Consider the following 26023-nt stretch of genomic DNA (forward strand, 5'->3'; position numbering starts at 1 on the left):
AATTCAAAAAAAATATTTTAAAATTAGCAACAACAATCAAGCCTTTGTCCCACTTCGTGGGGTCGCCTACATGAATCTTTTTTCTCTATTGTGTCATGTTAAAAGTCAAATTCTCATTTAAATCTAATAAAGAAAAATCATGTCTAATATTTTCTAACCAAGTACTTTTAGGTCTACCTCTACCTTTCTTAACATAAGTCAAATCTAATAACTCTACTTTCCTAACCGAGTCATTGGAAGGCCGCCGTTTTATATGACCAAATCATCTAAGACGACTCTCTCTAATCTTATCTTTCACTGGAGCTAATCCAATCTTTTCAAGTATATGCTCATTTCATATCCTATCTCTAAGGGCCACCTGAGCAACAAAAACATGGATGATAGAACCTATGATGCCAGGACAAAGATGTTTGAGTATAAGATCTCAGCATTGCAAAAATATTCAGATTCCCATTTAAAACTTGAAACCTGAGAAGCAGAAACCAGACGTAGACTAGAGTAGTTCATTATAAGTTGAGAAAATTACGTGTCTTTTAATCCCATGATATCTCAAGATGCATTCTTTGACAGGGCCATCACATTGAAGCGCAAGGAATCAGAATTTTCCTGAATCATAGCTTTTATGACTTTGGCAGTATCCTAAGGCAAAAGGGAAAACAAATCATAAGCCATCAAACTGAAATAAAATATGCAACAATCTAACTATGCAGTGTTTGTAAATTACTGCAAGCAAAATAACAAAGAAGGAAATATTCAACAATCAAGATGAGTACGAAATATTCTAGTCTAATGAAATATTGTATACGTCTAATGAATATTATCTAGATTCAACAATCAGGTAATTTTCTTAACTATGAGTATGAAAAATCTTAGATGTCTTAATAATCTAAATTATGAGAAAAATACCTACTTATAAGTACAAAATATCTACCAAACATGTAGCTGGTGGTCTGCTATACCGACCAAGCCAACAACAACAACAACAACATCAAGTCTTTGTCCCACTACATGGGGTCGGCTACATGAATCTTTTTTTCGCCATTGTGTCATGTTAAAAGCCAAATTCTCATTTAAATCTAATAAAGAAATATCATTTCTAATATTTTCTAACCAAGTCTTTTTAGGTCTACCTCTACCTTTCTTGGTCTACTATACTCACCAAGCCAAAATAAAAAAAAAATATATAAAAAAAACTTGATGAATTGAAAAAAAAAAAAAAAAAAACTTGATGAACTGACAACTCTCATTACCATATTAACCAAGGTTATCAACAAGTTAGTAAAGCCTATCAACATGTTAACAATCTTGAAGATCATATTAATGAAATTGAAAAAAAAAAGAGGAGATCATATTAATGAAATTGCCAACATGCTAATAGAAATTGTCTTGTCAGCTATAAACACATCAAAAATAATTTTGAGCAATAGCTTGGCAACATGGCGTTTTCCAAGGAAAAAAAAAAGGAACTGCATGCCTCTAAAAAAGGAGCTGCTTTGACAGACGCATAGAAACTGAATCAAAACCATCTTAACATGACCAAACAAATGGAAAAGTCAAGCCAACCCATTAATCAATTCAAGTGGATGGTAAATGGCACAGGAGAAATGAAAAGATTAACTATAGTGGCCCATGGATAGTGGGGGTATGTACCAGTCTTCAAAATGCTATTCGATTTGTGGAATCCATTTTAGTTTTTTATATTTTATGTTACAAGAAAACAACAACCAAGTGTTCTCGGAATCTAGTTGTTTCATATTTTGAAAAAGAAATTGTTTCGTTTATTGAAACTCAACTAGTTAGGAGCAGATTGGGATCACTTTTACTTTTTTTTTTTAATTTATATATTGACATAAAAAACAAATTATTTGCTATATTAAAAATATGTTTTTATTATTTATGCAGTGTCGGTTGCCAACAAGAAACAATGAAAACTACAAGGTGCTGACAGCTGCGTTGATCACCAATGGTAGTGGTGGATGCCAAAGGCAGACGTTTTGGAGGTAAGCAATCATAGCTTTTTTTGAAAACACTAAAAATACCTAGAAGTTGTTATGAGTGTTTTTGAAAACAAATTGATTTGTTTTTTAAAAAAAAAAATTTAAAACAATTTAAAAGCACACCAAAGAAACATTTTTTTTTAAATAAAAACAGGAATATTTAAACTAATGCTGTCAATGTTCTTAAGAATTAGCATTTAAAATGATTTAATAATATTGTACACAACATAATATTCAGTAGCCGGCATTATATATGACATTAAATACCAAATAAGAATTATATATGAACTAAATACCAAATACTTTGGAACATTAGAGATACCAGTTTATAATAATAATAAAAAGCAGCATCATTTAGTAACCTTAAAAATAACTTCTCTCTCTCTCTCTCTCTCTCTCTCTCTCTCCTAGTGGGGAGATTGTGATTTTGGGCAATCAAGTCATTAATAAGAGTACACGTTTATTATATCTTGGATCCATTGTTCAAAGTGATGGCGAAATAGATGGGGATATTATTAGTAGAATTCAAGTTGGATGGTTGAAGTGGAGGAATGCTTAAGGCTTGTTGTGTGATAGAAAAGTCCCTCTCAAACTTAAGAGAAATTTCTATAAGATGGTGATGACTGGTGAGACCGCAATGCTTTATGATGCAGAATGTTGTTCATTAAATAATATTAAGTGCTGCAGAGACGAGGATGCTCAGGTGGATGAGTGGCTTTACTCTTAGAGACAGGATATGAAATGAGCATATACGTGAAAAAGGTTGGAGTAGCTTCAGTGGAAGATAAGATTAGAGAGAGTCGTCTTATAGATGGTTTGGTCACATAAAATGGAGGCCTTTTGATGACCCAGTTAGGAAAGTAGATTTAGATTTGGCTTATGTTAAGAAAGGTAGAGGTAGACCTAAAAAGGCTTGATTTGAAAATATTAGAAATGACTTTCGTTATTAGTAGGAACAGGAGGAGAACGACGAAGGTTCTGAGTATTAGGTGTGTTACGCTAAGTTATAATTGTCTCTATTATTTTATTTTTATAAATTTTAATAGTTTTTGAATTATCAATATGAGTGGGTATTAATTAAACAATAGATATAAATTTAAAATTTAATTAATATTAATTATAATTACCTCTATTATTTTTTTTTTATAAATTGTAATAGTTTTTGAATTATCAATATGAGTGGGTATTAATTAAACAATAGATATAAATTTAAAATACTATTTAATAATTAATGACAAATGTTTATTTGTACTAAATATGATTAATCAGTCTAATTAAGATTTATATAGGCCAAACAAACATAATAAGATTTCACAATAATATAAATCCTTATTCCTAAAATAAGCAACCCAATACTTTATTGAAATTTAATTCGATTTAACATCTCTAATGCCAAACAGTTTCCAAGATTTAACCTACACAGGATTTCTTAAATCTGAAATTATAGGATTTATTAAATGCTACTTTGGGTTGAATCCTACTTGCAGCCAAACAACCCCTAAGGGTATTTTTTATTTGAAGAAATTGGAAGCATTTTACTTTACTAATTTATATTGGAAGTTTGGTTCCAATGAAATTAATAGTTACTTTTATTAATATAAGAAATGTGAACAATTGCATTTTTCCATTGAAAAATCTAAATGCAACTCTAATGAAGAATGGGTGAAAACTACTTTTCTACTCAATCCTAAAGAAAAGCAACTCCAATGAAAATTCTCAATCAAACTCTAGAGAAGAATGGATGATGTGCGCAAAAGAGTTGTCCTCAATTTCTCCAATAGTTCTAATTTTTTCCATCAACAATGCCCTCACTTTCTCCAATGGGAAGAAAATATATCCAAAAGTTTTAAGTTTTTCCAATCCAACTACATTCCCAACCCCCAATTCGAAAGAAAAAAATGAATTTTCACTCAATTTTTCCTCTCAAGAAAACAAGTGGGTGAAAACTAATTTCAATTAACTACCATTACCATCATTATATCTCTTTCCTCTTTTCAATACCCACAAACCAAACAAAGCCCAAATAAAACTGAAGTGAAAATAACAGTCAATCGTGTTCATTCTTCAATTTTATAATTTTTTTTTTTTCTCTTCAAACTGAACAAAAAAAGAAATTTAAAATTTTCCACTCAATTTCTCTTCAACCAAACTAGTAGGTGAAAACTAATCTCAATTCATCATTATATCATTTTGTTAGGCCGGTTCAACCCGAACTAGCCCAGCCGGCCTTTGGTCTACAGGAGGCGGACAAGTGCCGCCTCCCTTTCTTCTTGCCACCCAACTAGTGGGCCCCACTAGGAGAAAATTAAGTAAAGAGAGTTGGGCGGCTAGGGTGAGAGGGAAATTTTGAATTAAGGATGTTTGAATTAGGGAATTAATGTATTAATAGTATGGCTTGTTTAGGGTTAGGGTTATGCATGATTTGAGTTGTTCTCTTGGAGTCTCCTTGGTGTCTTGGGCTCTAGATTCACAATCTAGAGATTTGGGAGAGATGATCCTACTCTCAAATTGAAGATCAATTGTATCTTGCTTGGAGTTTGTTTATTTTGATTCTTCTATTGCGTTCTATCGCTCTTGGATTGATTTTCAACCAGATTTTTCTTGTTTGCTCGCTGTTTTGGGCCAATTATTGCTAGGGTTGCTTGCAAACTCAAGTATTTCCTCTTGGATTACTTGCGAACTCGAGTATTTCCTATCACATTTATATTTCAATTTCCTTCAAACCAAACAAGGCTTAATATATGGTACTTTCCAAGATAAATGGCGTCGGACACAACCAGTCTTCATTTAGCATTTGCATAGTTAGTAAATGGTAAGAGAGGAAAATGCTATTTGTTTCACTGTGGCTATCTTTCTCAGAATCAAATCTATTTTCACATCGCATACACTTATTCTATCCGACAGCTTTTGGGTCTGTTTGATTAGGCCTATTAAGTACCTCAAACCAATCACTCAGAATAAAATTATGAATTAAAACACATTAGCATTCTAGCCTATTACTTGAAGCAAATGGAATCTTACAGTCACTTAATCTATTTGAAAATTGAAATAATAGGTAATTTGCTTTGCTACTAGTTGTGGGTGTGTACATTATCTCAAACAAGTTGGGCAACTTTCCCTTACTGTATTGGCCTACATTTTTTATGATTGTTTACAGAAAAAGATTTAGAATACAGCCTGTATAACATTTTTCATAAGTAGGACATGAATTTGATATTTATCCATAAACCTCTTGGATATTAAATATTTGGAAAATATGCAAACCTGTAATAAGGTATCTGGTGACGAGGGACCATGCCTTAATGGACGGGACTTCATTCCATCAAATTCATAGAGTTGTCCTACAAGAAGAAAATAGGAGGGTAGAACTTAGAAAACCAGATTAGTGAATAAGCATTACTATGGCTTCATATTTAAGATATAAATTCAATATACCACCAAGATTCATACCATTAACACATGCAAAGGCAATGTAGTGCTCCTGAACAACTGAAACAGCCTAAAAAGATGAATTGTTTCATCAGACACCATTTTCCAAGCCAAAATACTCAAAATTGATATCAAAATCTAGATCCATGCAGACACTATAATAAATTTATATTTCCATAAATATAATAAATTTTGAGAAAAGTTAAATAACAATAAAACTAGAAGATTATATCTAACTGTACCAGTGTCAGCAGGGAAAAAAGGGGAATTACGAAGGTGGACAATAGAAAGAAAAATACAATAAAAATGTTAAAAATCAATTTCAGGAGATTTTGTTATCAAATTCTCAAGGCCAAGTGTTGGATCACCCACCAAAAGGAAGAGATGGGAATCCCCAAGTAGACATAAGAGAAAAACTTTCACTCATAACCATTCATTGAAAATCCAATACATCAAGTCTTATTTATATAAAAACATAAACCCTACCAATAAATAATTTTTCCTATAAAACAAATTAATTTAAAAATTAAATAAATAAATGGAAATTCGCTCATAATCTGTGAAGGACTAAAAAAGACTTGAAAACAGACCCTACTCAACTATTTATTTCTTGGTTTAGCTCTCCTTGAGTTTGGTCAACAAAAAACTTGAGTCTTTCTAAACCATTTGGCTGATTGAGCTACGTCATTTCCGCCAAGGCAAGAAAAAACTCTCCTCCAGAGAGCAGAAGTGGTGGAAGGCTGGAAGCTATCAAAGTGAGAGTATATCTCCATCAAGTCAAAACAATTGTAACATTTTTCAAATGTTAGTGGTAAAAATATCGGCGGTTGAAAAAGAAGCATACCCTTACCTGCACAAGCTCCAATTGTAAAAACAACAACAATAATTAAAGGCTTATTGGTGCCTCGAATTGGTAACATAGATGCATCCTTAAAACGAACACTAATACTAATATTAAAAGGCAAAATATTTACAAATGCATTAGATCGTGATGACCACTAACATGATAAGGCTTTATGCTCTAAGTAAACAACAAATAGAGAAAATACAATCATGACTTAAAAACAGATAAATTACATCATAGCCCTTCATGAATCTTTCCAAATACTCAAATGAGTTTGCATATAAACATAGGCCATTCATATGGTATAAAAAAGTTCAGTTAAAACCTAGTGTATAATTCATGCAAATTATCTACACATAATGCAATAAAATCATAGCATACATGGAATGAACCAACTACAAGTTATGTAATGGAAAATAATTCATGAAGAAGAGGTGAATTATTGAAAGATTTAGAATCACAATTTCCGAGTTAATTGAATATGTCAGGTCAACTATAATTTTAGTTTCATATTCAAAGTCAAATTTTGATTCAGAATGTAATTCAAGTTATCCATATGCAATAATCCATATATGATATTAAATTATTGTCATGTGCGTTTAAAGCATCTTGGAGAAGGGCTAGTTATCGTTGAATTCTTTACTATTTTCATCATCAGGAATTGGAAGTTTATCTTTACAATAATTATAATTTTTGCAGGACATTGGGAAAGCATATGACATTTTTCTTGACACCAATAGTAGGCTGATTCAGTAAAGATAAATTGATCATTGGTTTTCCAAAAGGTGCATGTTTAGGCTAAACAAAGGGAACAAACAACAATTCACTCAATAAACCCATATGATTATATCCACAATTTTTTTTTACAATTTCCATCATTAAGAATGAAAAATTAATTACGTTCTTTCACAATAAATATAATTTTTACCGGAAATCCGGAAATTATATGACCTTTTCCTTGACATCCATAGCAGAAAAATTCAATACCGATAAAATGATTAGTTTTATTTGAATTTTCAGAAGGTGCAGCTATGGGCTAAACTGGGTGACACATAAAAATTCATTAAATAAACCCTTAAGGTTAGGTGCTGACAGAAAGGTTGACATTGTTTCTAAAAGGAATGGACAATCTCCTTTCCACTTCTAAGGCTTTGAGATAAGCTTTTATAATCATTGGTTCAAAAGGTCTCACTTCAACCTTAATCTTAAGGCGAAGGCCATTCAGAAACATACATGTTACCTTCCGTTTCTCCTTGCAAATCACATCTAGAATGTAACCATTAAAATTGATTTAAATATTCATTAACAATTATATTAACTTGCCTCGGATCAATAAATCAATCAATTATTCTAGACCAGTAATAAGCAGGCGGGCATTTGGACTTCAAATCCGTCTTTTATATTAAGATAAAATAGTTCATTAGGCAAAATTATGAATGTCAAACTCCGAACCAATATCTTTTCGCGGCATCAACAAGTTTAATCTTTAGCATATTTAGCATATTATTGATCATTGATGGTACGAATAAAAAGATCCTCAAGTATAAATATCCATTCTAGAAAAATATGTGGATCATATCTAACATCCAAAGTAGTCCTTGATGTTAACTTTCTTTATCACATTGGATTCCCCCTGGTGTCAAACAGGTTGAACCCTATAACCTCTTTCATGTTGCCTACAGTATTGAGCATCATGAGCAAACATAATCATTAAGAAGACCTCTAAACTTCCAATTTTCTCTATATTCTATTCGATCTCTAAGATTCTAATGACATTTAGGATCATTATAGTCTAATATTTCTAGTCTGCTCAGGTCAGGTTTACGAACATCTAGACCTATTCTAAGGACATCTCTAGCAACCTGAGGTCAAATAGGTTGAGTGACAGCAATGTGATTCCAAGAGGGGAGTGAACAAGCCTATTTCAAGTTGAATCAGTGCTTGCTCGAACCTATATATGCCGGCTCGAAATCATCTCATGGCTCAAATTGATTCGATTTTGCGTTAGCTTGGCTCAAATAAGCTCGATTTCAATTTGACTTAAAAACATTTATTTTCTGGTTTTTCATTTTTTAATAGGGGATTTTACATACATGCTACTTTATTATATCCATATTATATATTTAACACCCAAAAGTTAAATATTACAATCTCACCACCCAAATACTAATTTTATAACATAAATACCACTCCGTCTCCTAAACCCACACTCCGTCTCTTCCTTCGGGAGTTACCTGTTCTTTCCGCGAGAGAACTCCCCCTTCCCACCATTAGTTGTTCATCCGCATGCTTCTCTCCTCAGCTTCTGCGTGCTTTCTCTCACTAGCAGTGCTTTCTTTCTGCCATCCTCCCTCCATAAACCTCTCAGGCTTGAATTTTGCGGCTTCTTCCCAAATCTTCTCATCCAAAGTTGTTCCTCAACACTGAACTTGACTGACGCTTTCTTGGGTATCAAGTACCCTTCAAATTTGATATCTTCTATTACAGAATGGGGAAGAATGAAATGGCCTAGACGATGAAGACATAACCCTTCCACTATCACTGCTCTCAGGTAAGACATCTTCTCAAAATCTTCAGAATTTGTAGAATGATACCAATTCATCTTCGTTGAGATGCTTCCACTATCTTCTTCCAGGAAAGGTAGACAACTGAGCTTACTGGCATGAAGAAGGTAATTGATATCAAAGGCCCAGCATCAGCGAAGAGGCGGATGCGGGAAGGGTTCAGGATCTAGATTTTGGATCTTCAAAGATCGTCGGAGCCATTATAGGTTCCCGATAATAGGAGTTGCTACCGATTGAGAAATGATTTTCCCGAGTTGTCACGCGGTAGAGACTTCGTTGGTTCTCTGCTTCGTTGAGCATGTGTCGCTTCTTCAGCCAAATCCCAAAAATCCGCCGAACCGAGGGATTTAGTAAATCCGGGATTTAAGCCGTAAATCCTTAAATCTGGGATTTAACACGCACACAAAAACCGTTTGGCTGGATTTAGCATAAATCCAACTTAAATCCCACTGTAAATCCGATACCAAACAGCATGCGGAAGAACAGCTACCGCGGGAAGATGAAGTTCTCGTGCGGAAAGAATAGATGACGCCTAACGCCGGAAAGAAGAGGAGTGTGGGTTCAGGAGACGGAGTGATATTTATGTTGTAAAATTAGTATTTGGGTAGTGAGATTGTAATATTTAACTTTTGGGAGTTAAATATGTAATTTGCATATAATAAAGTTGCATGTATGTAAAATCCCCTTTTTAATATTATATGTGCATATTATATATATGCATTAAATTTAAAAAATATGCATATTCTTTATATTTCAAGCATGCTCAATCCAACCTAGGCCCAACTAAAAATCAGAAAAAAGTCAAAAAATTAGCTCATGGATCAACTCGTTTGGCCTGATTCAACATCAATTTGGGAAAAAATTGATTCAATATCCAGCAACATTCAATCTTCAAACTAAAATCTCAACCCTAAATTTCAATGATAATATGTTTGACCAGGCAAATAATAAGGCTCTTCTTTAACTAAGTCATCTAAGGCGAATGTGGGAGATGATGATTTCCAATGAGGTGGATTTCCTATAGGGTGATTAGGTAAGGAACATGAGAAGTTCTTTTGCCAATACTTCAAATTTGGTTTATTTCAATCAAATCTTTTGCTTTGTCAGACATTTCTCCTAGCTTACATATAACTGTCAGATATCTTTTTCCAATCATAACCATTATATTTCTATATTTTCTAACCTTTATTTCATTTTTCAACATGTTTCATAAACATCTCTTACTGCGACAAATTCAATGTCATATGAATGTAAAACCAAGCAAAATTAACAATGCAACTAATAGAATAATCTTATGAGAAAGAAGATTGCTAAAGTGTTGGGCTTCAAAGTTGTCCAGGAAATGAATTATCTTGGGATAAAGATATCCCTTAACCGGCTGAGGGCTGTTGACTTTCAGGATATTTTAATCAATATGATGGATAGGCTTAATGCTTGGGGGAAGAAGTTTCTTTCCATGGGTGGTAAGATTACTCTTATCACTAGCTCTCTTTTGTCAATGCCCAATTTCTTAGTTACACACTCCTTGATCAGTTGATCCCTAAGAAAGTGTTGCTTACAATGGAAAAACTTTGTAGAAGTTTTATTTGGAATAAACCTGATGGCAGCCATAGTATTCACTACGTTGCTTGGGATGATCTTTGCAAGCCGAGAAGTATGGGAGGTTTGGGTTTGCAATCTCCTGTGCTAAAAGCTGGGCCGTTGAGAGTGAATTTGGTGTGGAACTTTCTTCAAAAACCTGATACCCTGTTTCATAGAGCAATGAAAGCCAAATATGGGAAGAGTATCATGAATGGTACTCATAATAAGGTCACTTCTAAGGCTTGACAGATTTTATTAGATGGTGGAAAGCACCTCAAAAATATTACTAGATGGAATGTAGGCAATGGCGAGGAGATCAACGTGCTGAATGATGTCTGGATTCTAGACAGACGGATAAACCAGTGGCCTACCTTTGCTGATTGTGTTGCCTTGGAGGGAATCTGTGTTCAGCAGCTGATGTTGGAGAATGGCCAGTGGAATTTTCCGTTGCTTCAGGAGGTGTTTCATCCGGAACTTGTTATGGTGATCAGCCTTATTCAGTTTGATTCCAGCAGGGAAGATTGGCTGGAATTGCAGAAATTCTGTCCCGGTAGGACGGCGTCTGCCATGGCCTTTGATCATGTGTTAAGAGGTAAGTTCAATTTAAGAGATGATGATTATTGTAAGTGGCTTAATAAACTCAAGTTAAGCAAGAAGGTGGAGATGTTCTGGTGGAGACTTGGGAAATCTGCTATTCCTACCAACCTCGTCCTTAAGAACCATAAGCTCTCGGGCAATGATTCCTGTGCTAGAGGTTGTCAAATGGTGGAGAGCTATGAACATATTATTGTTCAATGTAAGTATTTGATTGAAATCATTATGCAGATTGTTGGTTGGGGTATCTCCATTCCTGTTTTTCATTCCTTGGACCATTGTTTCAAAGAGCTTAAGAGAATTTCAACAAATAATCTGGGCAGTGTGCAAATTTATTGCACCATTGTTTACTTCTCTTGGAAAAATATGAATGAGGTTAAGCACGGCAAAGCTGCACTTCCTTGCTATGTGGTTGCAGCTAATGCTCTCTCCGTGGCCATTACCAAGACTAGTCTGTCCTTTCTAACTGGGGCACTAACCTCCTTAGGGAGTCTCAAATCTCTTGGTGCCCTCCACCGAAAAACTGGATGAAAATTAATGTTGATGCTTCCTTAACTAGTTCTGGTAATGCCGGAATTGGTGGTGTTTTCAGGGATTGCAAGGGAAGATTCATCCTTGCGTTTGGGAAGAAGATGGTTCATTGAGACATAGCACAGCTTGAATTGGGAGCTATTCTCTCGGTCAAGGAGTATGTTAAAAGCTGGATGCGGGATTATAAAGGGGTGATTGTGGAGAGTGATAACATCAATGTTATTACATACATCCAAAATTCTTTAAAGCAGAATAAAGAGCTTATGGACTTCAGCTCGGTAAGAGATTCCTTATTTGTGAATGATTTCAATAAAACTGTTTTTTTGCATGCTTATAGGAAATGTAATAAGGTAGCCAACTTGTGTGCTACTTTGGCATTAGAGAATAGTTTTTACTTTGATAGTTTCTCTTTTGGTGATATTCCTCCCTTGATGGCTAATTTAATCAAGAAGTGTCATTCTTTTGGTGTTTGGAATTAGTCCTTTTTCTCCTTAATGCATATTGCACTTCTTCTAAAAAAACTAATAGAATAATCATGTATGTAATATAGAATTAATTAGTAATTATTGGTTTTTAGATTTAAATGAGAATTTGACTTTTAACAGGACACAATGGCAAAAAAGGATTCATGTAGCCGACCCCACGTAGTGGGACTAAGGCATGATGATGTTGTTTGTTGTTGTTTTAGTAATTATTGGTTTCAAAATTCAACTGCATTCAACAATTCAAATACAAGAAATCACTTCAACACAAAATAATCTTAGAAAAAAATTCAATTAGGACAAGACTAGTTCACACATCAATTACTCGCATCCATAATTCTCTCACATCCAAGAAAATAATTAATCTCATTAACTAATATACTCAAATTGATACTAGCTTAGTTATATAATGGAATTTCCTAAAGCATCAAAATTATAGATGACACTAGATTTGCTAATTAGCAAAAGAAAGTACTGAATTAATACTGAAAATGTTAATTTTATAGAACATGATCAAATTTCAATTTTGATGTGACACTCACAAGAAAAATTAGGCAAATTGAAGGTGTAGCTGCAACTTTAAAGAAGAAGTGACAATAATAAATAATACAGCAATGTTGGTCGAGGAGCGACAATCTATAAGGTTTATCAATTTCTCTAAAGGTGACCAATGACAGAGGTGTTGGAGTCTAGCAATGAATTTGCAGAGGTCAACAAAGAAAGTTTTAAATCTCAACACGTAGCAAGTATAGAGAGGTCGACAGGTATTATTAGGTGTCAACGATGATGCTAAATACAAATAAAGGCTCGTAGAGTGGTTAAAGAAATTTGGTTGCCAATCATTGCCAAGACTAGCATTACTTCAAAGAATGATATCTTTCTTGCAAAGCAAGAGTGAGTAGAGAGCAAGACGGTGGGGCACAAAACTTAAATTTGCCAAGAGCAAGCAATTTTAGCGAGATGGTGTGGTATATGCGGTATTTTGGGAAAGCTAGGACATTGCAACATGACAAGGGTTGGGAAAGAAAATATGTGAGAGAGAGAGAGAGAGAGAGATTCTCCCAAAGAAAGAGTTAAATGAGAGCTATGATGCACAGACACAAACACAACCACACAAACATTACACAACACGGACACGGGACAAGCCAACTATTAAAAATATAGAATACTGATACGAGTTGGACACGATATAATAATTTAAATATATATCTTAAAAACAATGTATAGAAATTAAATAAATATAATATTAAGAGTAATTGAAAAATAATAAATTATTTAACTAAGATTTAGCCTTAAAATGATTTGTATTAAGATGTCGAGTATCGAGCGTTAATGTCATGTTTTAAGCATCCAGAGATGAGATGACAATGATATCATTAGTCCGACATCGAGTATCAATGTCGAGATGGCATCGGTTGTCTATATTGAGACAATGTTGGACAAAGATGAGATGAAAAGATGGCACGAGGGCATGACTGTGGGTGGAGAAATTGTTGGGATTAAATTTTGATTTTGAAATGGTTTTCAAATATTGATCATGTCGATATTTTAATGCCAATGGACATTATTGTGAAGCCCTAATCGCAATCTGGCAGAAAGAAATGATAATAAGAATCTTCAGACTGTTGAGAGGAAATAAGAAATTTAGTTTTATTTTTAATTTAAATAAAAATTAAAATATAAAAACAATATGATGAAAAATATACATATGTAATTAATTATATATGCTGGAAGTGATAAGGGGCTATAAGCTATAATCCTTTGAGTTTTTGTTTGTGCTAGAAAATACTCTAGTGCCTATAAGGCATGTTCTGGTGGTTATAAGCTATGATATGGTGGTCATGTTATAGTGCAATCATGGTTTAAAATTGCGCAATATGAGGCTCGCCTTTGCGCAATTCCAGTAAAAAATGCCTCGATGCTTACGCCTCAAATTTTTTTTATGAGGCTTACGCCTCAACTTGGTTGAAACCCGCCTCGAGGCTCGCCTCACCTCATTGGAATAAGGCTTACGCCTCACGCTATATATATTAAAACTTACATAAATCTTGTAGTAAATGCCCGACATTGAACTCTATAGGAGAGGAAGGGGAGAGAGCAGTTCATCATAATGATGATTCAAATGAAGAACCCTTAGTAATGACAGCGTTGATGACTTATGAGTTCTTATGTGATATGTCTTTGCTATTTATTTTTCAAAATTTGAATTATATGTTAATGAAAAGAATACTGGGATTTGGGAAAGATAGAATTTTGAGTGGAACTATATTTCATGTTGTCTTATTATTGGGATATTTTGATTTCACTTAATATCTTATGCTTTTTTATGTTTTATATTATTCACTCATTAGTATATAAAAAATTTATCATTTTACGTTTACACAATCTTTTGATTTTGAGGCTTACGCCTTGAGGCTTACGCCTCGCCTCACGAATGAAAAATACCTCAATACTCGAATACGCAATTTTAAACATTGAGTGCAATAAGTATAAAAGAAAGAAATAAGATGCCAGAATCCTTTGAGATTATGTTTGGGTCTGATAAATGTGATACGAACTGCTCTATGATATATATTGCAGTTTATTTTTATGCTCAATATTGTTATTTAAATAATTGGATAACTGCTATGCTCTTATTACATTTCTTAGTACAGTGATTTATTTTATTATATTTAATTATTTTTAAAAATTCAACAAAATTTTAATAAAAGAATTTGAGAATTTAGATCGATTTGTGTGGTTTGCTGAACTGTTGTAGCTCATTATAATTTTGCTTATAATTTTCAGGATCTGAGAAGGGGAAGGAGATTGTTAATTAATAGTTAAGTATTAGATCTAAGTTTATAAGAATTTCTCTATTTTAATTTTTGTACAGTCATGGCTAGTTTATTATTCAGCCATCATGGCTAGTTTATTATTCAGCCATATAACTTTTGCATGTAGCCATGTATTGTAGTGTAGATACATTTTGATGAAATGAAAGAAATCTTATGGATGAATTCATTTTCAGTATTTGGATATTTTAGTAGCTATGTAATCTCTAGTTTATTTAAAATGAATATTGGAAGAAAATCTGAAATATTCCAAAACTAAATTTTGAGATTTTTCTATCCCAGCTCAACACAATAGAACCTATTTAGTCCTATGGTGACACATCATAGTATGAGAGACGTGCTACAAACATTGAATTGATGTGTAAGTAGGTAAGTTGCGGTTACAAGTAGATGATTGCAACATGAGGTAGATTTCCACTTGAACAACTAAAAAAGAGTGAGATTAGGTTAAGGGGCGCGTTGGCATCATGGGTTAGGGCAAATCATAGATAGCTTTAATAGCAATAAGAAAAGTTTCAAGACTAATGACTTGTTGACAATTCAGGATAAGCCAAGAAATCAACTAGAGGGATTATATTTGATAAAATTTGAAAGCAAAAATAAAAGGACAACAACTTCAATATCAAATTGATGTAAGTACCTCAAGAACGGTACAAAATAGAAAGAAAACATAATAAAATATACCAAGCAACAATTCAACAACTTGTTGCCACATCCTCAAGGAAAGATGTTAAATCCTTAAGCATAAAAAAAAATATAAGAATCCTAAAGGATCAATAAGAAGAGACACAATAAAGAAAAACTCAAAGACTAATTCATAACCACTCCTTGAAAGCCCATTACTAAAGTTCAATTCATAAGAAAATTAAAGCCAAGCTAAGGTTAAATAATCTTTATTCTAACTAACTTTAAAATTAAAATAAAAATTTATCCATAATTCATAATAGGCTAAAAATAACTGGAAAATAAGCCAAGTTTAATTATTTTGTCCCCTTATTTACTTCCTAGATTTGATCTAGGAGAAATTGAACCATGCACAATCAACATACTAAAAACATCAACAAATCAAACAATCCTAGTTATAATTTAATTTGATGCATGACGAAAACTTTTCAAATGTTTGAAGGTTCATCAACTAATTTCGAAAATTAAAAAAAAAAATAAAAAAAAAACTAATTTCGAATATAAAAAATTTGAAGATTATAGGACGCCAATTTTTTGTTAAAATGCTTATACATTGTTAGACCTGTCCAGCCGGTCCGACGGGACCGGCTTACGCCAATTGGGCGGAACTCTTTCGCCTCTAGGAAGAGCCGCTTGTTTCCACGAGCTCAAGGGAGTCAAATAGGAAGGATTTTGAAGGGAGCTTACGAGGGAATTTGAATGTAGGGACTGTTTAGAGATTCTCTTTTGATTTCTATGCATTAAATAGTTTGTTTTCCTAGGGTTAAAAGATCTTGAATTTGGCGGAAATTTGATATATCTTATATTTATGTTTTCTTTTGGTCTCCAGCAGCGTCTAGAGATTTGGGAGAGATCGATCCTCCTCTCAAATAGAGGATCAATTATATCTTGCTATTTTCTGTTCCCTTTCATCAAATAATACAAATTATCTATTGTTTTTGTGATTTTGTGCAGATTTTTGTGGAGAATTCTCGTTGTTTTCCAAAGTTTGATAGGAAATACGTGAGATCTACAAGTGTTTCCTATCATACATTCACCCACATTTCCCCCTTTTACTCTTAATCCATCAAATGAACATATGCAATGAAAATAACATTGCATTAATTATGACAATAGTAGCTTTGGAACTGTAATATAATTAACCATCTAGTATAGCACAAGTTAAAAATCTAGGACAATAGAACATTCAAAATGACATTTGCATGTCAACTTCAATTTATCTTTAGAGAAATAAGATTAAAATAAAATGACAATTTTAAAACTTGAAACAGGCACCATATAATATCATAAGTGCTAAAGAAATTAATACCTCAGTATCACCGGCAACAGCTGCTACAGAGTGTGCATCCTCCATTTCTCTATCCTCCTCAAAAAACTTGGCTCGCTGAAGAGTAAAAGTGATATATAGAAATACATCAAGCATTAAAAAGCTAAACATAAGCAGGCATAATAAGAACCTCAAATGGATCCATGTTGGCAGTTGACTTGTAGAATCGGTCGAAATATGATCCTTCAACTAAATGTTAAAAAAATCACACATTTAAATAAAGTAAATTTCAAATAATGGGCGCTCAAAATTCTAAATTAAAAAAACAATAATGAAAAAAAATATGAAACACACTCTATCACACTATTAGAAAGCAAGGGCATCATATTCTTGAAAAATATTGAAAAAACATAAACAATGATCAAATGAATGGGAATAAATAATCAGTTATCAAATTCTAAACACTACAGTTTGCCAACCAGCATATGAAATCTTGTTACACATTCAAGCAAAAGGTTATTGGATGTATAACAACTATAAAACATTTTTAAAGCATGTCATGGTGCATTGACGAAAAACCAATTGCTTTATCATGGACTTGCATCCTTGTAGCATACTCGATTACTAGAAGCAAATCATAAGATTGGGTAAAGAGTAAAGTATCATGCTATTTATTACATAATCGACCAGTCAAGAAACAATCACACCTATCATAAATGCATAATTGCATTTAGGGATATAGTCATACCTTTTTGCTTAGTTTAGAAATTTGGTCTGTAATTGTGTGAAGTGCTCTGCTTTAGTCTTTAGTGTAACAAAACAAGTAGCTTAACAATTAAGCCATCAACCCTTGCAAAAGCGTTAAATACCCTAATAAAGTTTGGAGAGTTCCTAACTTTGGGATGAATACCTATTTTCTCTCCCTGTCCTTGCTTTTCGGTAACATCCTTTCCATCCAAAATGATACTTACTCTACTAAGACGCGTTCATCCTTACGTCACATATGGAGAATTCACAACAATGATGTCTTTGGTGGAGGCGAGTCCGAAGCTTAATCCTCTTATAGACCATTTTTACCTAGAAAACTTGCTTGTATCGTGTTGACCTGTAAATAAAAAGAGGAAAAAAAAATCCAAATCACATACTTGTCCGACCACATCGCTCAAGTTCTACGCCCAAGACCTACGCATGTCAACATCGCATCCCCCACGTCAGTCGAACGACCTCGCGTCGTTAAATACACGAGAGAGGGAGGACTTCGGCTCTCTCGTTACGGACCAACTTCGCTTCTTCTACGACTCTCCTTTTTGTAGGATCTATCATCGGCTAAGTGGAAGACTTCCACTTCACATCCGGAACACCCTCAAACTGTTTCAGCATTTTCACTGTTTTCTTTGATATTGCAATCTCCCACCGTTCTTCTTGAATATGTTTCTTTTCCTTTCTTTTTTCTTCAACTGAGGCTACGGAGGAAGTAGTAACTATCGGGGTTGATTCTTTTTTGAGGTTAGTCAACACATTATCTGACAATGTAAGCTCTCCCTTCTGATATTTTCTTTCGAGCCAATCCTTGAAGATGTAGCAATCTTCAATGAGATGGCCGAGCACTCGGTGATACGGGCAGTAGTTTGGGTTGCCAATTTCCTTCGACTCCTCCGACCTTTTGCACTCCGGTAGTTCCAGACCTGCTTTTAACGTCTGTCGGAATAACTTAGCGACACTCTCTCTTTTAAATGAATATTCATTATTCATCTTATCTTTGAGAGATTGGAACGTCCTCGCGGGCGTTCTCCTCCGACTTGGAAAGTTTGTGGCCTATAATTCCCCCGAGTATCAGCTTCAGCTGAGGGTTAGGGTTGTAGACTTGTTTTGGCTTATCTTCGTATTGCATTGGTTGCTTGCCTTTGTCTACATTATAAATCACCTGCTTCCCCTTATTCGGCCTGAGAAAGGATGCAGAGTAAGTTTCACCTTTTTTTGCCTCCGAGATCTTGAGCTTCTTAGGCTTGTCAGAGTGGCCCTCTGATCTTGACAAGTTCAGCTTTTCAAATTTAGCCAGGTCTTAAAATGTGGTGATGGTGGCCATTCATGGAAATGGTTGCATCTTATCATCGATGTTTCCATTAATAATTGCACAGCATGTTCTTCTTCAAGTTGTTGTTCACATTTCATGCTTAGATTGCGTCATCGAGTTATATATTTTGATACTGGTTCCTCTCTCTTATCATCGACGATCGTAATTTTCTCAGTCGCACTGGCGAATCGCTTCACAAACAAGGCTTCTAACGCTGCAAATGTCTTCACAGAGTCATTTGACCATTCAGCATATATTTCGAAAGCAGTTGTTGTTAAACTGTTAATGAACTGTCATAAGAGTAGGGCGTCATTTACCCCTGTATTCCCGCAGGTGGCCTTAAATTGTGCCAAGCGCTGTCGGGGATTGTTAGTACCGTTGAATGTGTGAAACTTTGGGACCGAATACTCTTTTGGGTATGGCACTTGGTCATATTCAGCGGGATACGGACGACCCTTGTACAACAGTTTCTCTACCTGATCAACAGCTATAATAGCCTTGATTTTCTCGGTGATAATTCCCTCGAGCTGTGTAGCCGTCACAGGCTCGGAGGTACTTGCAATGTTCTGCAGTGTGGGTTGGCGGGTAATACTATGGACCTCATGACCACCTTCAAGAGCTCCCCATATTCCTGATACTTGTGGCATTTGGAAGTTTGGAGGGTCGGCAGGAGGATTAGGCATGGCACCAATAGCGGAAATCCTCTGCATCATTTGCATCATCGCCCCCATCTGAGTCATCATCTCAGTCATCTTCTCATTTAGCTGAGATATTTCATTGTCTTTGGCTCGCATTTGACGCCTTATATGTCCTTGCATATCTGCAAGCGTGACATTTCTCATCAGCAAAGGGGTTATCTTCGGCTTCTTCTCTTTCTTCTTCTGAAGAGCGGCCACCTCTACCGGTGGTGGACCCAGCTTCACGACGACATCGATACACTTGTCTAACCGACGGTTGTTGATTGTCATTATCTTCACCGTCATCATAGTAGGCTTCATCGTTGATGTTCGTGTGTCGCTGTGAAAGCCTTTCAAATACAGAAACTCGCCTACGAGGTTGCTCTGTAATAGGTCGTGGCGCTAGCAAATATGCACGACAGGTAACAGTTTCAGTAGAGTGGGGCCTCCTAGCGGGCCTTTCAAAATTGATGTCGCGTGCAGAGACGCCAGCGACCCTTGCAGTGATTGTGGGGAAGTCGACACTACCAAATTGGATGGTAGCTCCATCATTTCAAGTTTCAATGATAGCATTCACCAGTTGGATTCTGGCTCCCTGTCCCAATTGGACGGTCATCGGTGTGTTCAGTAGATCCATCTGCACAAATGAAAGGTAAGGATTAGTAATCAGAATCTAATACATCACCCCACACTTTCAAAATGCAGAGACTTACACAAAACAACATAACAAAAATAAACAAATATAGTCAATATGAGCAAGCAATAAAAAAAAATTTTAAAACCCTGCTTAAGTTAAATAAAAATTTTGAATGTATTTGTCGGTCGATCATTTTAGAATATTCTAAAAAAAGTTTAATTCACTAAATGACCATTTTAGAAGGATTTAAAATTTTGAGTTTGGATTGATTTAACTACTAGTCTACTACTATAGCACTTTAGATGACTAGCCAAAGATGGACAGAGAAATCAATCCCCAACGGAGTCGCCATAAATCTGTGGGCTCCGAAAATTCAGCCTCGGCCTCCGCCCGCTTTTCCTTATTCGGCGAGGGAGTTTGGGTTAACGGATTAAGTTCCGAGGTAAATTTTGGGAAGGCATATGAGTTTGTAGATAATACACTACACAGAGATTTCGCCCTCATTTTGCGAGGACTTTATGATCTGAGTTATGGTTTCCTATAGACGCAAGCCCCTATAGTTAATTACCCCTCATGATAACGAGAGAGAACTTTCGATTAAGGCTAGTCGTCAATCTGATACGTAGAGATACGTGTTATTTAGCATATAGTAACAGCATGGGCATGGGATGTTGAAAATTTTGAAGAATTTATATTAAAATTGGAAATTTCACCATCTTGCACTTAAAGCGGGTGGTGGGGGAACGAATGATGGACCCGATCAAGATCCCATGGTTCGTCGTCCCGGGCCATCGTAGTCCCTGGTCTACTTAGTCAAAGGAGGTAGTCGACCCAACCTAACAGAATGATCCTTGTTAGTAGTTATGGGTTGATTCATCCAAGAGTACCTTGTAGACTTGGAGTGAATGTTTTTCTAAGGGGATAAATTTGAATCCATCTTAACTAACAGAGGGCTTTATGCCCTATCAATTATACCCTATTGATTCATATCTCAAGTATCTGATGCCACTAAGGAGCGTATTGACTCTAGTCATAACTGATATTTCGTGGTGCCATTTGGCAGCAAAATCACTCGGTTCAGAGGGCCCCGAGTCATAACCGTTTATCCTGCGGTGCCATTTGGCGGCAAAACTACCGGTCAGAGGACACGTACCACGTCCATATTGGTAGGAGATTGTTTGAGAATGTATCCTAGTGATATTTTCTAACAGACAATAGCTCTATGTGAGCTGAGATAAATTTTAATTTGTCCACCCCAGGAAACTGTTGAGAAGGGTGGATGGATTTTTCCATAAAGTGTTTCATAGTTGAATTTTCAATTTTAAATATATTGGAGTTTGGAAGTTGTACTTTCGGGCATTTGAATGATATTTGAAAATATTTGCGAATCCCTCCTAATGTTTAAAATTGCGTATTCGGGTATTGAGGGTTTTTCATTCGTGAGGCGAGGCGTAAGCCTCAAGGCGTTTTGAGGCGTAAGCCTCAAAATCAAAAGATTGTGTAAATATAAAATGATAAATTTTTTATATACTAATGAGTGAATAATATAAAACATAAAAAAGCATAAGATATGAAGTGAAATCAAAATATCTCAATAATAAGACAATATGAAATATAGTTCAACTCAAAAGTCTATCTTTCCCAAATCCCAGTATTCTTTTCATTAACATATAATTCTAATTTCCAAAAATAAATATCAATGGCATATCACATAAGAACTCATAAGTCATCAGCATTGTCATCACTAAGGGGGTTCTTCATTTGAATCATCATTATGGTGAACTGCTCTCTCCCCTTCCTCCTTTCCTATAGAGTCCAATGTCGGGCATTTATTTCAAGATTTATGTAAGTTTTAATATATATAGCGTGAGGCGTAAGCCTCATGCCAGTGAGGCGAGGCGGGACTTAAGGCGGCCCTCAACCAAGTTGAGGCGCAAGCCTCATAAAAAAAACTCGAGGCGTAAGCATTGAGGCGTTTTTTACTTGAATTGCACAAAGGCGAGCCTCATATTGCGCAATTTTAAACCATGATCCCTCCAGTTGAGATTTTCGTTCAACACGGCCTTTATCGGGGGGTATGGGGTCATTTCCATTTGTGGCTTGAATCTTGTCAACCCTATCAACTTGCTGATTGGAGATCGGATTTCGTCATTGGTTTTGTGGCTTTGTAGATGAATTCTCTTTGTTGAAGGCTATGAAGCCTAGTATGAATGTATAAAATAAATATCCCGGTCGACCTCGCGATCGTATATTTATTTAATGGTTCGAGCCGTGTCGACTTCTATATACCTGCATAGAATGATTAGGTTCGAACTTGAATTCACTTATTGACCCGCACAACATCTCTAAATGTCACATGTGTATTTATAACACGCTCGTCGGGGCCCATGCGGGTGTTTGAGAGCATTTTATAATTATTCGTTGAACCTTGTCAACTCCTATTTACCAGTTTAGAAGGATCGGGTTCAAATTTATTGACCCGCACAGCATCCCTAGACGTCACGTGTGTTCCCACAACACGCTCGCAAGGGCCCATGCGAGTTCTTGATTATACTTGCCCCTTTTGTGTAACTATGTGTACACAGATTATGGTGCATGTGTGGGGGACCCTTTAGGAATATGATGGATCTCCTACGGTAACCCGTAGTAGCTCTTTAACATTTGCATAGGTGGAACATCAGATGCTAGATCACTGCTCATCAAGAAACTTGCAAGCCTCATTAATTTTATCCAACTCAATGTTTAGAACTTGGTTGGACCACACCTCATTAATAATTTGATCCGATTTTTTCTCTTCTCAGAACTTATATGAGAATCATTAGACAATTTTCTAATTATGCCATCGTCATTATTTTCTGTTGTTAGCTGGACCATTTAGGAGGATCATGCGAGGTATTCGGATGTCTGGCTCTCATAGGAGGCGGAAACAAGCTCTGGAGATCGGAACTGTTTACGAATACGAGCAAAGGATTCTGGCCTGAGTTGCTAAGCTTCAGGGAACTGGATAGGGCCTCCGGCGACTGGATTGGCATATGTATGGGAGGTTTAGATGCCTGAGGGGTTTGCGGCACAGTGACAGAGAATTAGTTTTGAGCTAGGACCGGTGTAGTTGGACGGGTCCTCAGCAGCTGTTGAGTAGAGTTGGAAGGGAGTGGGGAAATCAGACGTTAACGGGAGAGATTTTGCGTGAGGAAGAAAAGGCAGGGACTGTGTATAGTTTTTATTTTTGATTGAATCTGGAGGACGAGAGTAGCTTTTGTTCATTTCATTTTGATCTAACGACGAGGACAGATGTGCGAGGCGACTGATTGACGGGATCTCAACAAAACAAGGTAATGCGTTAAATGCATTAATCTGAATTTGACATTTTCCTTATTCGGCACCTGATTTCTTCATTACGATTCTTATAATTCAGATGCCAAAATAGTGATATATCTTGTACTACATTAATTTAACATGATAACACAGCATTAATCAAGTCAAAGACTGCATCGATTTACGTGCAGTTTTCTCGTTTTGCGTGTCGAATTCGCCGACTATCAAAATTAGACAAACTAATAGTAGATTTAGTGTATTATCAATGTTCCGGTCACAATGACGCAGTCCATTTCGCAATCAGACATCGTTTGGGTGACGCCGAGGCCTAATTCCCACAAAATACGTGTTGTCACTTTGGAACTGCCTCGATTTGTGCGCACAACCGCATTCAAACAAATTGGCAACGCATTTAGAGTATTGACGGTGTTTTGGACACAACGACGTAGTCCGTTTCGAGATTCGACATCGTTTGGGCGACGCCGAGGCCTTTTTCTTGAAATTTGTGTTTTGCCTCGGGATGCGTGTTGACCTCCTTGCATGTTTTAATTTACACAATTTTGTTGTCATTCTTAAGTATTTGGGTTGTTCTGAACACAGTGGCGGAGTCCGTTTCGCGCTCGGACTTCATTTGGACAGTGTCGAGGCCTATTCTCCTCGAAATGCATGTTTTGTCTCAAAGTTCGTGCCACCAATCTGGATAATCCAAATTGAACATAGAAAATACAGTTCTTGAGTTTTCGCAATATTCCGGTGGCAATGGCGAAATCCATTTTGCGAACGGACATCACTTGGATAGCGACAAGGCTGATTTTTCTCGAAATTTGTGTCATAAATTTGGATGCTTCAAATGTAATAAACAAAATGTAGTTTTTAGAGGTTGACAACATTTTGGACGCAACGATGAAGTATGTTCGTCGATCCGACGTCGTTTGATCAGCCTCGCGTTTTAATTTCGGGAGTCGGTCGTCCCTTTTGACCGATCTCATCCGACTCGACTGCGAGGGGCCTCGACCTAGTAGAATTCGACGTCCTCACCGCAACGACGCCGTCCGTTTGGCAATCAGAGGTCGTTTGACCTTTCAAGTGACGTGTGGAACCAAGGCATGTATCGTTTTATTCACCTGTTCGGGTCATTTCTCGCGTGATTTGAGGTATAGGGGTTAATAGTAATTGCACTAGTAGGTTTGGATTTAGTTACATTTCTCCTCGAGTAACTGCCTTACCCTTGCATATTATGTTAGAATGAGATGTTGTATTGTGTGGTCGATTATGAGGGCATTGATTGTTGGTTACATTTCATAATGTCAATGATGGTTTGTTGGGATTTTCTTAGACCTTCCTAGCTTCCTATTTTTATTTGCATGTCGTTGGCCTTGTATCTCCTCTGAGATACAATGAGTTGTGCGCCGTTTTAAGCTTGTCTTTGTGGTTAATATTGTTTCATCCAAATGAGTATTTTTTTTTTCATTAATGCATAAAATTTGAGACTTAGTCCCTCGGTTTCTCCAAAAAAAAAAATCAAAAATAAATAGACAACATTGAAAGTTTGCATTATGTGTAAGTTCTTAACAAGGAGGTATTCCCAAAAACATGTTAATAAAGAATATGTCCCCTCAAAGCATATAGTTTCATGATGAGCAGAACTTATACAATCTATACAAAATCATATAGCATACATTAGGAATCAATGAGTTCTACGCATGATGACTATCAAAAGTAAGCAAAAAAAGAAACATTATATATTGCTACAATGATGCATATCCCCAATTATTCATACAATATCTACAAATAAATAATATGCAACAATCTTTTTAAAAATAAAAACACTCTCTAATAGCAATCCTTGAGGCATTGACTTTTCCATAATGATCTAATGGGACAATGGCAAATGAAAAGTATGATTTTGCACTAAATTGGCATGTCTATAGACAAATCCATGGGTCTCAACCAATTTTTAACCAATGAAGTCAAAATTAAAAGCAGATATTTCACCAAAAAAAGATGTAATATCCTGTTAAAGTGTTAAAGAATCAAAGATGTGAAGGCGAAGATTGGAAAGGAACAAGAATAAAAACTCGTACCCAGATTAATATTGGATTTCACATTTCCAATAGCATGAAGAATACCTATGGTCCCACAAGCATTATCAACAGTTTGTTTGAGAAAATACAAATCTACAGGAAGCTCCTGCAGATATGAATAGAATACTATCAACAATTTAGCAAGAAGACAATATAATAACTTTTATATAGCAGTTACTTAAAAATATGATTGCTGAATTTATGATTTGCATTTTAGTTTTCTAATGATATCGGAAATTAAAACAATAGTTAGCCACTACATTTCTGATCAATCTTCCAATACAATGTAAGATCTATAGATACTCTCCGAACTCTCATCCCAAGTGTAGCACAAATAAAAATGCTCATATAGAAGTGAGGTAAAACTATAAAGTACATTTATATATAAATTAAAATTGATTATGTTAGGACAATGGTACAGGCTTCAGT

General features: G+C 35.5%; 2 protein-coding genes across 4 annotated transcripts in view; both read right to left on the reverse strand.

Moving 5' to 3' along the window:
• Positions 1–26023, reverse strand: part of LOC110100559 (ubiquitin carboxyl-terminal hydrolase 3) — a 33346-nt gene that overhangs the window by 3300 nt on the left and 4023 nt on the right. For both annotated transcript variants that reach the window (XR_003699835.1, XM_020828123.2), the window contains exons 4-9: positions 25595–25700; positions 16998–17056; positions 16850–16924; positions 5448–5496; positions 5262–5338; positions 527–639 (exon numbers count right to left, since the gene is read on the reverse strand). Coding sequence is in view for 1 of the 2 variants with exons in the window: in XM_020828123.2 (XP_020683782.1) it covers positions 550–639; positions 5262–5338; positions 5448–5496; positions 16850–16924; positions 16998–17056; positions 25595–25700 (456 nt within the window). In the remaining variant the exon portion in view is untranslated. The remainder of the gene's footprint in view (positions 1–526; positions 640–5261; positions 5339–5447; positions 5497–16849; positions 16925–16997; positions 17057–25594; positions 25701–26023) is intronic.
• LOC114578929 lies at positions 17063–20580 on the reverse strand. Of its 2 annotated transcripts, none has more exons than XM_028692542.1 (2): positions 17718–20580; positions 17063–17656 (listed from the first exon to the last, which is right to left on the reverse strand). In XM_028692542.1, exon 1 carries the CDS (start codon positions 19877–19879, stop codon positions 19175–19177), a length of 705 nt encoding a protein of 234 aa, XP_028548375.1. In that variant the 5' UTR covers positions 19880–20580; the 3' UTR covers positions 17063–17656; positions 17718–19174. The 2 variants fall into 2 exon arrangements, with proteins under 2 accessions (XP_028548375.1, XP_028548374.1); XM_028692541.1 differs by having other exon boundaries at positions 17063–17677.

The sequence above is a fragment of the Dendrobium catenatum genome, unplaced genomic scaffold (genome assembly GCF_001605985.2).
Source record: "Dendrobium catenatum unplaced genomic scaffold, ASM160598v2 original_scaffold_224352, whole genome shotgun sequence".
In the NCBI taxonomy this organism is placed as follows: Eukaryota; Viridiplantae; Streptophyta; class Magnoliopsida; order Asparagales; family Orchidaceae; genus Dendrobium; species Dendrobium catenatum.